The 13797-nt window shown below is 36.4% G+C and overlaps 3 protein-coding genes across 4 annotated transcripts in view; 1 reads left to right on the top strand and 2 right to left on the bottom strand.

Moving 5' to 3' along the window:
- The first annotated feature begins 209 nt into the window (after window positions 1-209).
- On the top strand, window positions 210-5046 carry LOC141832085 (leucine-rich repeat receptor protein kinase HPCA1-like). Its single transcript, XM_074719567.1, has 19 exons — window positions 210-318; window positions 420-540; window positions 617-688; window positions 792-866; window positions 953-1024; window positions 1098-1259; window positions 1350-1424; window positions 1802-1873; window positions 1949-2020; window positions 2102-2170; window positions 2248-2322; window positions 2416-2487; window positions 2581-2718; window positions 2842-3326; window positions 3410-3559; window positions 3645-3781; window positions 3859-4078; window positions 4157-4392; window positions 4469-5046. The coding sequence occupies exons 1-19, from the start codon at window positions 210-212 to the stop codon at window positions 4937-4939; spliced, it is 2883 nt and encodes a 960-aa protein (XP_074575668.1). The 3' UTR covers window positions 4940-5046.
- Window positions 5047-5499: 453 nt separating this feature from the next.
- Window positions 5500-8455, bottom strand: LOC141847114 (uncharacterized). The gene is made up of 13 exons (XM_074735095.1): window positions 8276-8455; window positions 8053-8190; window positions 7583-7664; window positions 7363-7439; window positions 7149-7264; window positions 6882-6999; window positions 6680-6796; window positions 6517-6608; window positions 6361-6427; window positions 6192-6273; window positions 5948-6039; window positions 5729-5872; window positions 5500-5646 (listed from the first exon to the last, which is right to left on the bottom strand). Exons 1-13 carry the CDS (start codon window positions 8453-8455, stop codon window positions 5500-5502), a joined length of 1452 nt encoding a protein of 483 aa, XP_074591196.1.
- Window positions 8456-12899: 4444 nt separating this feature from the next.
- The window catches only part of LOC141848432 (vacuolar sorting protein 3), a 31737-nt gene continuing 30839 nt past the window's right edge, over window positions 12900-13797 (bottom strand). The window contains exons 14-15 of one of the 2 annotated variants that reach the window (XM_074700089.1): window positions 13368-13448; window positions 12900-13273 (exon numbers count right to left, since the gene is read on the bottom strand). In XM_074700089.1, the coding sequence (XP_074556190.1) occupies window positions 13040-13273; window positions 13368-13448 (315 nt within the window). In that variant the 3' untranslated portion in view covers window positions 12900-13039. Of the gene's footprint in view, window positions 13449-13797 lie in introns of both variants that reach the window. The other variant, XM_074699430.1, reaches the window with a different exon arrangement.

The raw sequence follows: 13797 nt of genomic DNA, 5'->3' as shown, positions 1-13797 counted from the left end.
AGCATTAGCGTTCCCACGACAAAGTCCAACATGAAGGGCGGACTAGTCTGCATGGTTAGGAACACGTCTTTATATAGATATATACAAATAATCAAAGTCAAATCCTAAGCAATTTGATCAACCAACCCATCAAGCTCCCTGCTATTTGTTTATATGAATCTAGCTTCTGAAGTGCATAGTATTGATTCTCCAAAGCTTTGTGCCATAACATGGGATTCCTGCATCAAGAACTGAACCTGAAATGCCTGCTGCTGCTGCTCATCCTAAACTTTTGCACTCTAAACGTCTCAGCAGAGACACAGACACTCACCAGTGAAGGTAAAATTCACGTTATTTCTCTGGCACTCTGCATGATTTTGCTGCATCTATTTCACTTAAACCGGCCTGTGATGTCGTTTGTTTCTTCTCTGTTCGAATAGCTCTTGCTCTGTATAGCATATCTAGTCATTGGCAGAACAAACCGACAAGCTGGGTAGGTTCAGATCCTTGTGGTAATAACTGGGTTGGACTCAACTGTTCGAATCTTCACATTAAAGAAATGTAAGTTCTGAAAAATATAATGGAAAAGACAAACTGTAGGAAATTTGTCTTGGTATGAGTGATTCTTCTTTTTCAGAATTCTTCCTGGCTTAAACATCAAAGGGACTCTCTCTGAAGACATCCAGAATTTGACTGAGTTGGTAATCTTGTATGTTACCTGATTAATCAAATGTTACAGTTCCTTTTTTCCCCGTTTTTTCATCCCTTTACAAATCCTTTGGAAACTATGAACTCATTAACTATGGCACTAGGGATCTGTCTTCCAATAAAGGTTTGGGTGGGCAAATTCCAAGAACCATTGGGAACCTGGTGAAGCTTCAAAGATTGTGAGTTGTGATTATATATATATATTTTCAGTCTGTAAAGTTAAGTTGAACACCCAAACTGAAACTTTGTTCTGTTGTTTATCCAGGATCCTTTTTGGTTGCAGCTTCAGTGGTTCCATTCCTCCAGAGTTAGGCATGTTGAAAAGCCTCATATTCCTGTAAGTTCAAAAAATTTTTGCTCAAAGAAGGAAATTTCAGCTTGATATTCTAAATCTATCTGTGTTTCTTCAGATCAGTGGGCTCTAACCTATTGAACGGATCGATTCCTAGCGAGATAGGCAATCTGACATCGCTGTTCTTTTTTGACATCACATGGAATAATATTTCTGGTTCAATTCCTATTTCTAATGGCACAAAGTTGGGCCTGAATTTGCTGACTAAGTGCGAACACTTGTGAGTGATTATTTGTTGTTCAATTAATGGTATACAGTTTACTTTGTGAGATTTCAGCAAGTTTGAGTGAGAATTTTCTATTGAACTCAGGCATTTTGGAAACAACAATTTATCCGGGTCCATTCCAGCCCAACTGTTCCACTCTGAGATGATTCTGAATCATGTGTAAGAAACTGAGAAACACTTCCTTTCTCCTCCTGTTTAGTTTATATTTATGTTCCTAGAGCATAAAGTGTCCACCCACTTCCTTCCAAGTCAAATAACTCCTTCCTAAAATGAATCAAACTATGAAAATGATTATTCATATTACATGTTTGTTTAATAATTTTGAAAGCTTCTATTGATGAAATATAGTTCATAAATTTTATTTGTGTACATTGTTAAGGATTCACAATCTTTGTTCATTAACATTAATGAATGACTTTAAGTATATTAAATGAATATAAATAAGTTATTATTAAGCCAAATATAAATTTACTTACAAACGTTGGATTCATTTAATTGTTTTACAAAAAACATTACCTTTTGTGCCTTTTGCTTAGGCTCTTCGACCACAATCAATTAACAGGCAGCATTCCTCCAACGCTAGGACTTGTCACTACCATAACTGCTCTGTAAGTAAATTGCAGAACTAAACATGGAAAAAAAATCTTCATACTTTTAACTTGTTGGATTCTTATTTTATACAGGCGATTTGACAGAAATCGACTTACTGAAGCAGTTCCTTCCAACCTCAATAACCTTACGATCCTTAGCGAGCTGTTAGTGTGTTTTTTTGAAAGAAAACTTGTTTGTGCTTTGGTGAAACTCTGGGAACTCTCATGATTGGGTTTGTTCTACAGGCAAATAAATGACAACCAGCTGCGTGGCCCCTTGCCAAACCTAACTGGAATGAATGCCCTCGCCTATGTGTGAGTAGTAGCACATTCTATGAGGAGCAAAAGGCACTTGATGCCCACTGACCAAAACCAAATTCGTTGATTTGCAGGGACATGAGCAACAACTTATTTGATCAATCTGATATTCCACATTGGTTCTCAACCTTGATGAACTTGACTACTTTGTATTACTCTACATTCTTTGAAGTCTGAACAATTATTGTCTTAGCTGAATATAGGAGTCTATCATTGATTCCATACCCTTTTTCTGGTTGCAGGAAATTGAATAACTTACTGATATCAGGAGTTCTACCAACATCTTTGTTCAGCATTCCCTCATTGCAGGCAGTGTAAACATCGATTTGCCCGAAAGCTTAACGCATTCCTTATGAGCTTTCCCTGAGAAAGTACTGGACATCCTCATGTTCTCTTTATCGAAACAGGCATCTGCGGTTCAACTTGATCAATGGCACGCTTGACTTGGGTAGTGAGCTGAGCACAAACCTTACTCTTGTCGATGTGCGGGAAAACAGAATTCAAACTATGGCTAATGTGCCAAACCGGGACAACCTACACATTCAGTAAGTATAGCCACCAGTGCATCGATAACTCCTTGAATTTATTGCAATCCAAATAGTGAAGTAGTGATTAGCACAGAGATTATCTGCCTTCTGAGTCCTCTCGTCCATATTTGATGTCCACAGGCTCGACGGAAACATTTACTGTAATCAGCCAGGAGCTTCAGCACAGTACTGCAATCTGCCACCGGAATCAAATCCCAGTAGTTACGTTACTCCGTCGCCAAATTGTGGAAACCTCGTCTGCCCTTCGGATCAGCAAGAGAGCCCACAATGCTCTTGCTCATATCCCTTGGAAGGAAAATTCGTTTTTAGATTTATAGCCTTCTCCAACATGTACACTAACTTCACATACTACACTGCATTAGAGGTAGCTCTTTACAAGACCTTTCAGCAGTTCCAGCTTCCTGCTATTCCAATCCTCCGAAACCCAAACATGAATATGTACAATTACTTCGAATTTGATTTGTCGATGTTTCCGTCGGATACGGATCGCTTTAGCCAAGCCGAGGTTGCTCAACTTACCAACCTATTCACCAACACGACTATCTCGCAACCTGATGCTTATGGACCTTATTATCTTGATGCAAGACCTTATCCAACTTTCCAAGGCAAGTATCTTCTTTTCCCTCTCTTGTTGTTCATTTAGTCATTCACTTCTGCCTTTCTCACATATTGGTTATGATATGAGCAGAATCAGTTTCGAAATCGAACAGAGTTCCTGCAATTGTAGGAGGGGTAATTGGAGGGTTTGCTGCTGCTGCTTTGATCGTCGGTCTGTTAACTTTCGCCCTTTGCCAGAGAAGAAAGGCTCGAAAGGCCAAAGAAATATCTCGACAATTTGGTAAGAAATGTGGAGAATCTCGATTGCTTTTCTAGCTTTATCATGTTATATTCACTATCTTGACGTCGTTCCTTTCTTTCGGCAGGTGTATGGACCACAAGTGAAAGTGGCAGTGATATTCCTCAGCTGAAAGGTGCAAGATTGTTCAGTTTTCAAGAACTAAAGAAGTGCACCAACAACTTCGCAGAAGCCAGCATTCTTGGGAGTGGCGGTTATGGAAAAGTAACTACCATATCCATGTTTCCTCATGTGTTCGACCTCTGCAGATTCATTCTTCCTGTATTTCTCGACTTTGGCAGGTTTACAGAGGATTGCTGGATAATGGTAAACTAGTTGCTGTGAAAAGAGCTCAGGAGGGATCTTTGCAGGGTGGTCAGGAATTCAAAACTGAGATCGAGATGCTGAGCAGGGTTCACCACAGGAACCTTGTCAGTCTCGTCGGCTTCTGCCTGGATCAAAATGAACAAATCTTAGTGTACGAGTACATTCCTAATGGCACATTAAGAGATAGTCTCTCAGGTGCGTTTGTCTTTGATTTTGTTAATCTGATTCTGAAACCATTTCAAGCTGAGAACTCTTTGCCATTTTCAAACGCAGGGAAATCTGGAGTCTACCTGGATTGGAAGAAAAGGCTGAGGGTAGCACTTGGTGCAGCCAGAGGACTGACATACCTGCATGAGCTTGCAAACCCTAGAATCATCCATAGAGATGTCAAGTCCAACAACATCCTCCTCGACCACCATCTCAATGCAAAGGTTTCAGACTTTGGCCTTTGCAAGCCACTGAGCGATGACAAGAAAGGCTGCATTACCACACAAGTCAAGGGCACAATGGTGAGTTAGCCTACAACTTTGCCATCCTAAAGCAGTCGAAAACAATCAATAACAAGTGTTGTTCCTAATATTGCAGGGATATCTTGATCCTGAATACTACACGACTCAGCACTTGACGGAGAAGAGCGACGTCTACAGCTTCGGCGTTGTGCTTTTGGAAATTGTCACTGGCCGGAAACCGCTTGAGCGAGCGCGATACGTCGTGGAGGAGGTAAGGAATGCCATCGACAGGTCTAGAGACCTTCAGGGCTTGAATGAGCTTCTTGATCATGGCATTTGCCACAACGGCTCATGGCCAGGGATCAAGAGGTTCATTGACTTGGCCTTAAAATGTGTGGAGGAATTAAGCTCAGAAAGGCCTCGGATGAGTGAGGTGGCCAAGGAGATTGAGAACATAATGGTCTTGGCTGGCATGGACACTAACATTGCATCAGAAACTACTTCTGCAAGCTTTGGAACAGCAAACAAGAGCTTCAACTGTGATGATGATGCTTCCTTTGAGTACAGTGGTGAACCATATTCTCTAAGAATCGTGATGGCCAAGTGAAATGTGCAACTCAAATCAGCTTGTTTAAGAAGTTGAGTTGTGTAATGTATTTTTATATGAACTTCACTATTTGTAAACTGAAGTTAGTTAATTAATCCATAGATTAATTGGGGGTGTTTGGTTTTAAGTTGTATTTTTTCAACGGAAAGTTGGGGTTGATATGTAAATGTATAGTTGGGGTTGAGAAAATGTTGAGAAAATGTAAATGTAAATGGAGTGTTTGGTGAATATGAGGTTGAGTTGTATTTTGGATACTCAAAAAAATCTTATATATTTTTTACAAGGGTAGATGTGTAATTTGAACTTTCGAGGCAAAAAGGACCTAGGTCCTTTTTGCCAACCTGATTACCCCAACCCCATATGTACATTTACCATCTAAATCCAAATACTCATTATTTGTCCATTGCACAAATTTCAAGAACTTGGAACATTTACATATGCCTAAAACCAAATACCTAAATCTCAAATGGTTTCCGAGCTAGGCATGTACATTTTCAGCTACAACAAATTCTGCAACTTTCAAAGATCAATTCATTACTGCACATCACATGAATCTTAATTCAGAGCTTCCAGTAAATGCCAAGCTTATGGAGGATGCCTGCAACGACTGCCCAGAACAAAATCTCAGCAAAAATCACATAAAGCAGCGTTCCCAATCTCTGTGAGTGCCAAACTCGCACAAAAACATGCTTTTGAATCCAGTGCACCTGCGTGTTCATCAGATATTCAGTTAATTCTAGCATTGCTTTTACTAAAAGCACAAAACGTTCATGAATGATTATTGTTTACCAGGGAATTGTTTGGAGTTTCATAGTACCATCCGTTCACAAAGGCAGCGAAGATTCCTTGTGCTGCCATCACAAAAACAAGCATTGCGTTCATGCCTATCCACTCCAGCCACAAGAATGGTGCTCTCAAACCCCACACATCAATCTGAACAATGAATTATGTGTTTTAGATGATCATTTTAAGGTTAGTGTTGAAGTAATTGAGGTAGTTTTTCCTTACCATTGCATAAAATGCTGAGAGAACAAGACCTGCTGCCCCAGTTGTGACACACACATAGCTGAAGCTGTAGAGTTGCTTGTTGAGGGGAATTGCTGCCATGGCAGAGCACCAAATTAGTTGTTAGCAAATAAATCGAGTCGCTTGTTACGGTCGGTAGGATCGTCGACTACTAGTTCTTTGAACTCCCAACCTTTACACTTAACCTCGGCTCAAAATATTTAGCACAAGGAAAAGAGAGCAGTACCATTTGAGAAGTGAAGAGTGAAGCCACAGGTTAGAAGAGCCATTCCCATCAGCAACCAGTGCTTCAGTCTCTCTGAATGATCCTGATTATTCAGAACAAGAGGATGGATAATTATTGGCATTGAAGTTATTTCCATGAAATTTTTGTTAAAAATTGAATGAAGGAGTACCTTGACATGGATTAAGACATGGCCATAATGGACGCCAATGGTTCCAGAAAGGATGGCAGATACTGAACTGTCGACGACAAGAAAATTAAGGTGGCATTAGATTCTTAATTAATTCTAAAACAAAAGTGTTAATTTAAGTCAATAATGTTTACGAACCTCAACAAGCCTTCTGGTTCGAAAGGAGCCAGACACCATGCAGCTGCATCTTCTCTGAGTGGGCCCATGTTGGGTGAACTATGAGTACATGCCTGCTCATTTTCGCGAATAAATGCTATTATTAATATTTTTTAAAAATTATTAAAAAAACAATTAATTTCACCTTGGATCTTATCCAAACTGGCTGTGAATAAAGATGGTTTATTCCCCACACTGATCTATCCACGTACCCCACTGCATTGCAAGCAGGACCCAAGTGTCCTCTCACTCCACATTTCACCTGAAAAATAATTATAAAATGGAGAAAATTATTTTTTAAAAAATAATAATAATAATATAAAATAAAAATAAAATTGATAGCCTACGAAGAATCTCTTCCCGTCATTGATGTGTCCTTCTGCATGGTAAACGAAGCTCCAATCTGGAACATACACTGTGAAGGTTGTGACCATGTAGATCACAAAGGAAACAAATCCAAAAATCCTGGAAAAAATTGAATATTAATTAAGATTAAATCAAAATTATTTTACATAGCTTTAAAGTGATGATATTTTAGAAATTAAATTATTAATGAAATATAAAAAATTGAATATTAAGAGAGAAAAAAAATGGAGTGAGATGGAGTTTTTTACCATTGCCAGCGATAAGCAACGAAGAGAGCCCAAGGAGCGTCCGTTATTTTTGATGGACGAATCTTGGTCGTCAAAACCTCCACGAGCGCCACAAGCAAGTAGACCAACGCAATTCTCTAATTTCCAAATTGCAAAAAAGAAAAAGAAAAGATGATCAGAAATAAATAGGAAAAACTATTTATTTATTTAATTGAATTAATTAATTATTATGCACCTGGAGAATTCCACACCATCTAATTGTCTTCATGTCGACGCCATAGGAGAGGTCATCAGGAGCATGCGAGTATCCACCTTCATTTTTTTTTATATATACAATTAATTAAAACCTTAATTATTTATATTTTTTCAATAAAAGACTCCAATTTTCGATTTGTGAACTGGACTTGATTTGTTAAATTTCAGGGTGATTATGGGAAAAAAGCATGATGATTCACCTTGTAGGATTATTCCCCAGAAGAGAAGTTTCAATGTCCTGATAATTATCTTCCTTATTGCGGCAGGGATTTGGGAGACCCTCTGCAATAATTAAAAGTTCAAGGTTAGTTTACTAAAAATTTATGAAACAAAGAAAAAAGGCCAGGATTTTCTTTTATTTTAAATTCTCACCTACCAAACTAGTATTTGAAAGGATTATACCTAATAAAATAATAGAATCATAAATTAAATGAGTTATAAATGTAATGTGCGTTTAATAAACTCATATTTTATTAATTATATATAAATTTTAAACAATATATATTTATCAAGTAGATATATATAATTTGTGTATTACAAATGGATCAATTTATTTATGATCATAAAAGCATCAAATGTAAATTCGAACTTGCAAAAATTTATGAGTGTAAAATAATTAATAATTTGAAATTACATAGTGAAAATTAATTATTTAATTATTTCATTATACCTTAAGCGCGAGAGCAATTGCGACGCCAACAATAAAGAGGAAGAAAGGCATGACGAAGTCTGCAAGCGTGCAGCCATTCCATGGCGAGTGATCAATCCGCTCGTAGGCTCCCCCCGCGTCATCCACCAATATCATTAACTACAACGTCGATCGATCACAATGATCGTCGATAACATCCCAAAAAAAAAAAAAAAAAAAAAGAAAGAAAATCATGCGTGCATACAACTATCGTCAAGCCTCGGAAGGCATCCAAAGATGCAACTCTTTTCCTTGTTCTACTGCTGCTGCTCTTATCCTTGTCTGCTGCCTCTTCCTCGCTGTTAATGTTCTTCTTTGGAGCACCTCCACCCTCTTCGTCACTCACTCTTAACGCAACCTCCCCGATCTCCTTCTTCTCCTCCATTAATAATATAATCCTCTTCTTCTTCTTCTTCTTCTTCTTTGTGCTCAAGCAAGAGCAATGGTGTTACTGCAGAATGCAGCAGAGTCAGATCAGCTGCAATAAATATACAGGAAGGCCGTCAGTTGGAGTCTGCAGCTGTAGATGCTGAGATCGGCGTTCAAACGTCTCGGCCGTCCGGGGGAATTATTTAATAGCTAGATTCATGGCGGCGTAGAAGGGACGAAGGGTCGGCCGGCGGAGGTCGTCCTGTTTGGAGAGTTGGAGTTAGAAGATTACGTACGTTCGTGGGAAGCTTTTGGCACTTTTGTCTTTGCTTGGAATCGTTTTGCCATTTGTCAAGTCGCTCTACGTCGAAGATGAAGGGTTACTGCTTAATTATATTAATTTGATTAATATATTGGGTTATAATTTGATTGATACTAGCTTTCATAATTTAATTAAATGTTAACCACTAAAATTGTCTTTGGCTTAAACTATTGAATTTTAGTCGATGCATGTTTAGATGATTAGTTGATAAAAAGTAGTTAATTTAAATCGTTCAAGTTTTGTATACAACTTAATCAGTAAGTTTTATAAGTATTAGTGTTTCTAAATTAAGATTGAAAGCATATTTTAAAATACTGATATTCGAATTGAAATACAGTATTGATTGATATTTAAGACATATATTTAAAAGTTTTGATGTTTTAAAATTGAAAGAGATTTTTTTATAACAATTTAATAAACCTAGCTCGATCACAACTTTCAAACATAAAGTTTTGATATTCTAATACAGTATTGATTTGCCTCTGCCAAATTACCTCACAATTAACTTTCAAACTCATAATCATGCGACAAAATTAAAACAAGTTTTGTTTCCTTTTTTCTGCAGCTAGCCTACTAAGAACATGCTCTGAGATACATCACTTCCATGAGAACTTACTTTCTAAACAATGTTGGGAGAAGTATCGATCGATGCAACACTTGAAAGAATAAATGAAGAAATGTATACTTGGAATCGACACAATCTATATATCGATCTATTTACAGGCAAGAGGCCTGTGTGATCTTTGCCGTGTCTGAATGCATCAAAGCCAGGACGAGAAGCAAGATGAGAAGGCCTATAGGAAGCAGCAGCAGCAAGGAAGGCGGCGGCGGCAAGGGAGGCAGCACGAGAGGCAGTATCAACATTGACACAGCGAGGAAGAGGAGAAGAGTCAAAGCTTCAATGCTGAAATAATAGCTCGATGGATAATTAGAAGATATCTGGAGGTATTGCTCTTGCTGTCGTCGATCTCCTGAATTCCCCATGCCGTGAGCTTCTTCCTCAAACCGATCGATCGGCACTTTTGACTGAGAGCTCAGAGACTCAAAGCGCATTTACAATTACGATCGCAGGTGGAGTTCAGTATCCTCGTACGTCCTAGCTGAATTGCACAGTGCGGCCTGTGAAGGATCAAATTCTTTCGATCTGAAACTCTGCCAAGAACACGGAAATTAAAGGAGAAGTGAGAGAGTTCGTGCGAGCTCCTTCTCCTTTCATATAGATGTGGGATGGGAAATAAATGAGGGGAATTTGAGGTTTGATAAAGAAGGTGGGAAGAAATGAATGAAATGAAGAAAAGAAGGAGATGCTTCAAGGAAAAGAGATGGAGGGCCGGGGTTGGCTTTGACCGAAGGTTGCTGTCTGTCTGTCTTTATTGTCTGGGTTGGGTGGGCAGAGGAAGATAATGGAAAATGTGATCTAAATCTTTGGGTGCAGATTCAGTGCATCGATCCATTCCATATATTGTTTTTCAGCATGCATTCCCCGTGCGACTATTCAACTACGGTGACTCAGTGTGGGTCATGGAACTTGTGGCCTTTTCGTGTTTATCCTCGCTTTGTCTTCTGGAATATGTGACGTCATTCCCGTTCCGACGCTGAATACCATCACCAATGTCAGTAGATTCGTTTTTTTTTTAATTTAGTTATTCAATTCCGATATAATTCCATAAAAATTTTTCATCATTTTTATTTTTATTTTTTGAAAGAAAGCAATACAGAAAATTTTCAAAAAAAATTTATTTTTCTATAAAAGAAATAAAAAAATACAGTTGAATTTGTTTAACAAAAGTCAAAAGTACTGAATCACCTAAGAGCTATATAGCGTTCTATATTAAAATGATATAAATATTCTTTAGTATTGTTCATCTCATGTCTAAAATTTTAAATTAATTGGGTACATCGTAATAACTACGAAATCATAATTACTACACCATAAAAAAATTTTAAAAAATTAAAATTATTCAAAGCCTCTCAAAAAGTTTTAAATGATATTTTTTTAAATATGAAATTTAGTTGTTATGGGTTCCACTTTATAATCAATTGTAAATTTTTGAACGAGCTTTGATTTGATATATTGTACGTTCTGTGATTCAATTCAAATCAAAAGTTATGATCTTTCAAAATTTAGAATTTAACATTTACGTTGTAGCAACTACAGTTTCATAATTATTACAGTCTGAATGTTAAATTCTAAACTTTGAGAGGTCATAATTTGACTCGGTTTGAATCACTAAACATAATATGTCAAATCAAAGTTCGTTTAGAGATTTACAAGTGGTTATGAGATAAACCCCGTAACAATCAAATTTCAAGCTCAAAAAATATTTTTTAAATTTTTTTCGGAAGGTTGGAATAATTTAATTAAAAGAGACTCTTTTTTGATTTTTATCAAAAAAAATTTTCATGTTATAACAGTTACGAAATCGTATTACAACTGTATGATAACTCAACATAGTTACAGAACTATAGCTACTACAATTGTGTGGTGATAATTGTAATAGTTATAAAATTATAATTATTATTATTATGTAATAATTATGATTTTGTAATTTTATAATATGCTCGATCAATTTAGAATGTAAGTGGATGATAGAAGTAAAAAAATTATATTATTTTATAAAGAGACGGGACGCCTGTTTTGATAAAAAAACTATGTAAGTATCGTCGAAGATTCGGTAAAAAAATCGTCAACTTTTGCCGAACTTTTTTTCTTATCTTATATTCTTTTTGTCTTTGAGAAAAATATTGACGTATTCATTCTTGTGAGTCCCAAAACCTTATGATATTGGCTTCTCCAGAAACGTGTTTCACGGTGAAAATGTCCGTCTCTTGTGTTTTTTAATTTAAGAATTTCTTACTGTTAAAACAAACTGTAATTAAATAGTGTTCTTAAAATTGCAGGATATAACTCTTCTTCTTTTATTATTTTTATTTTTCCTTAGTGATCTCAGCTTTATTCTGTATTTCATTTTTAAGATCTAATTAATTTTAAAGATGATTAATCTGATCTTAAATAATTTAAAGATGATCAATTTAATCTTATAGAAATTTTTTTATCAACTATCAAAATAATTTCGAAAGTATATACGACTCCACTGTACCGTCTTACGGTAGTTGGAATTTGAATCATAAATACTTAAATAAACCATTAAGCATTTTACCAGTGCATCTTGGTTGCTTGGGGCAGCTTTTTTCTCATCCATAAAAAGTGAATCCATTGTCCATTACAAATTGTTCATCCTTTCATTGTTCAGCTACTAGCCATACCAAATTGAAAAGTCTTAACTTGGCACAACTTGTCTTAGTGGCCAGCAAAGAAAAGAAAATGAAGAAGGATTCAATTGGCTAAACAAACTGTTTACAAGTCTTAGGTGGAATGCAAAGGCAAAAGAAAATTTGTGTTTCTTTTCCTCTCTGCAAATTTCACATAGCTATTTGATAAGATTTATTTGTAAATTCATTTCTCAATATAAAGTTAGCCGACCTCGATGCCCTACTACTTTCATGTGAATTTTGTCAGGCACTTGCACATTGACTATTCAACAGAATATTTGATGATATTTTTATCAATTACGTGTAAACATAATAGAAATAATCATATTAAATATTAGTCTAATAACAAAAATGCTAAAAGATCAAAACAGCAAAATTAACAAAATTTAAGATGGTTTATTTGTTTCATATAAATTATTGCCTCTGTAGAATATTTTCTTAGTCGTAACTTAAAAGCATGTGATTAATACTGCTAAAAAGGTTTCCAATTTCCAGATGCATTGCATTCTATTTCTACATTCAATGATCATTAAAGATGTTTCCAATTCCCAGTGCATTGCATCACAGTTTGCACATTCCAAGAACTTTTATTATTTTCCTTTCGACTTACGCATTCAAACCCACCGCCACAGCATTCTTTGACCACGCTGTTGATAGCAAACTCAATTGAGTCAAAAATTTCCAATAAATTAAATATCAATAATATGTTAAATCTGCCAAATTCCCTCTATCCAATCCAGTCCCAAAGGAAACACAACCTTCTTTGAATTGGAGAAACAAAAAACAAAAGAAAATTTGAACTTCGCAACAGTAGAAGAAGAAAAAATTGTAGAGAAGCCTCATGTAGAGGAGATGAAATCTGAGCTAATTCTGCTAAAAAATAGTTCAATAAATACATTTAAAATTAAATCCAGTTTACAGGTCTAGAACGGACAATTATTCTCTACATAGCTTTTGCCATAGTAAATCAGCTGCTACGTATAGACAAAACTCGATCAACTTCCCTTACCTGGTTTCGTATGCAACTCGTTCAACTATCAGATGCATCATTTTTCTGAGCAAGACCAAAACCCGTGTCTCTGTGGCAATCCAGGAAAAGAAACTCCACGTCGTGTAAATCACTCTGATTTCTCCAGCAAAAAATATGATTAGCTTTTCAGCGAGATATCCAGAGTTGCAGTGAGAACTAGGTGGAGACGATGCCAACGAAGACTCATTCGAGATTCCTTCCTCAAAAAGCTACTTCACATAAGATGTAATTCTATACATTGTAAATAACAAGATTCTCAAGCAAAATCCATCGCTTAGACATAAACATTAGTCATCTGCTTACAAGCCACCCTGGTTTGAAAACAGCATCTTGCTTGAAATTCCGACCACGAGTTGATGTAGACTCCCCCTGGCGGCGATAGCACTGGATCAAAAAATAAAAATATTGTCAATGCTAGTATCAAGCACCAGAATTTACTTTTATCAAAATTTAGGCAAAGATAAACAGTATCAAATGTAGCAATTCTGTAACTCCAACAAGAAGTGTGTGTTGACACATAGATTGTTGTATGGTTCTTAGATCAATAAGAAATATATCTCCATTTATAACCTACGACGGTCGATCAACTATGAATCGGTTACTAAGGTACCTATTACAACATCTCACAAACTTATTTATCATTGAAATTGCTAGAGTAAATGGCTTCCATAGAGAATCTCAGTAACTGTTCAATGCAGAAATGTTGATTGAGTAGCATATAAATTGACCCTAT

The sequence above is a fragment of the Curcuma longa genome, chromosome 1 (assembly GCF_044706935.1).
Source record: "Curcuma longa cultivar G26 ecotype Majalengka, Jawa Barat chromosome 1, ITB_CL_G26_1.1, whole genome shotgun sequence".
NCBI lineage: Eukaryota > Viridiplantae > Streptophyta > Magnoliopsida > Zingiberales > Zingiberaceae > Curcuma > Curcuma longa.
This window is presented reverse-complemented; position numbering and strand designations above follow the sequence as displayed.

Bases quoted from the DNA above. Each gene is read 5' to 3' on its own strand.
- LOC141832085 (XM_074719567.1), top strand. From the start codon at position 210: ATGGGATTCCTGCATCAAGAACTGAACCTGAAATGCCTGCTGCTGCTG. The intron at 1,260-1,349 runs GTGAGTGATTAT...TATTGAACTCAG, and splicing joins CTGACTAAGTGCGAACACTT to GCATTTTGGAAACAACAATT. The intron at 1,874-1,948 runs GTAAGTAAATTG...TATTTTATACAG, and splicing joins GTCACTACCATAACTGCTCT to GCGATTTGACAGAAATCGAC.
- LOC141847114 (XM_074735095.1), bottom strand. From the start codon at position 8,455: ATGGAGGAGAAGAAGGAGATCGGGGAGGTTGCGTTAAGAGTGAGTGAC. The intron at 6,609-6,679 runs GTGAAATTAATT...GAAAATGAGCAG, and splicing joins CAGTTTGGATAAGATCCAAG to GCATGTACTCATAGTTCACC. The intron at 5,647-5,728 runs GTAAACAATAAT...ATGAACACGCAG, and splicing joins AAACTCCAAACAATTCCCTG to GTGCACTGGATTCAAAAGCA.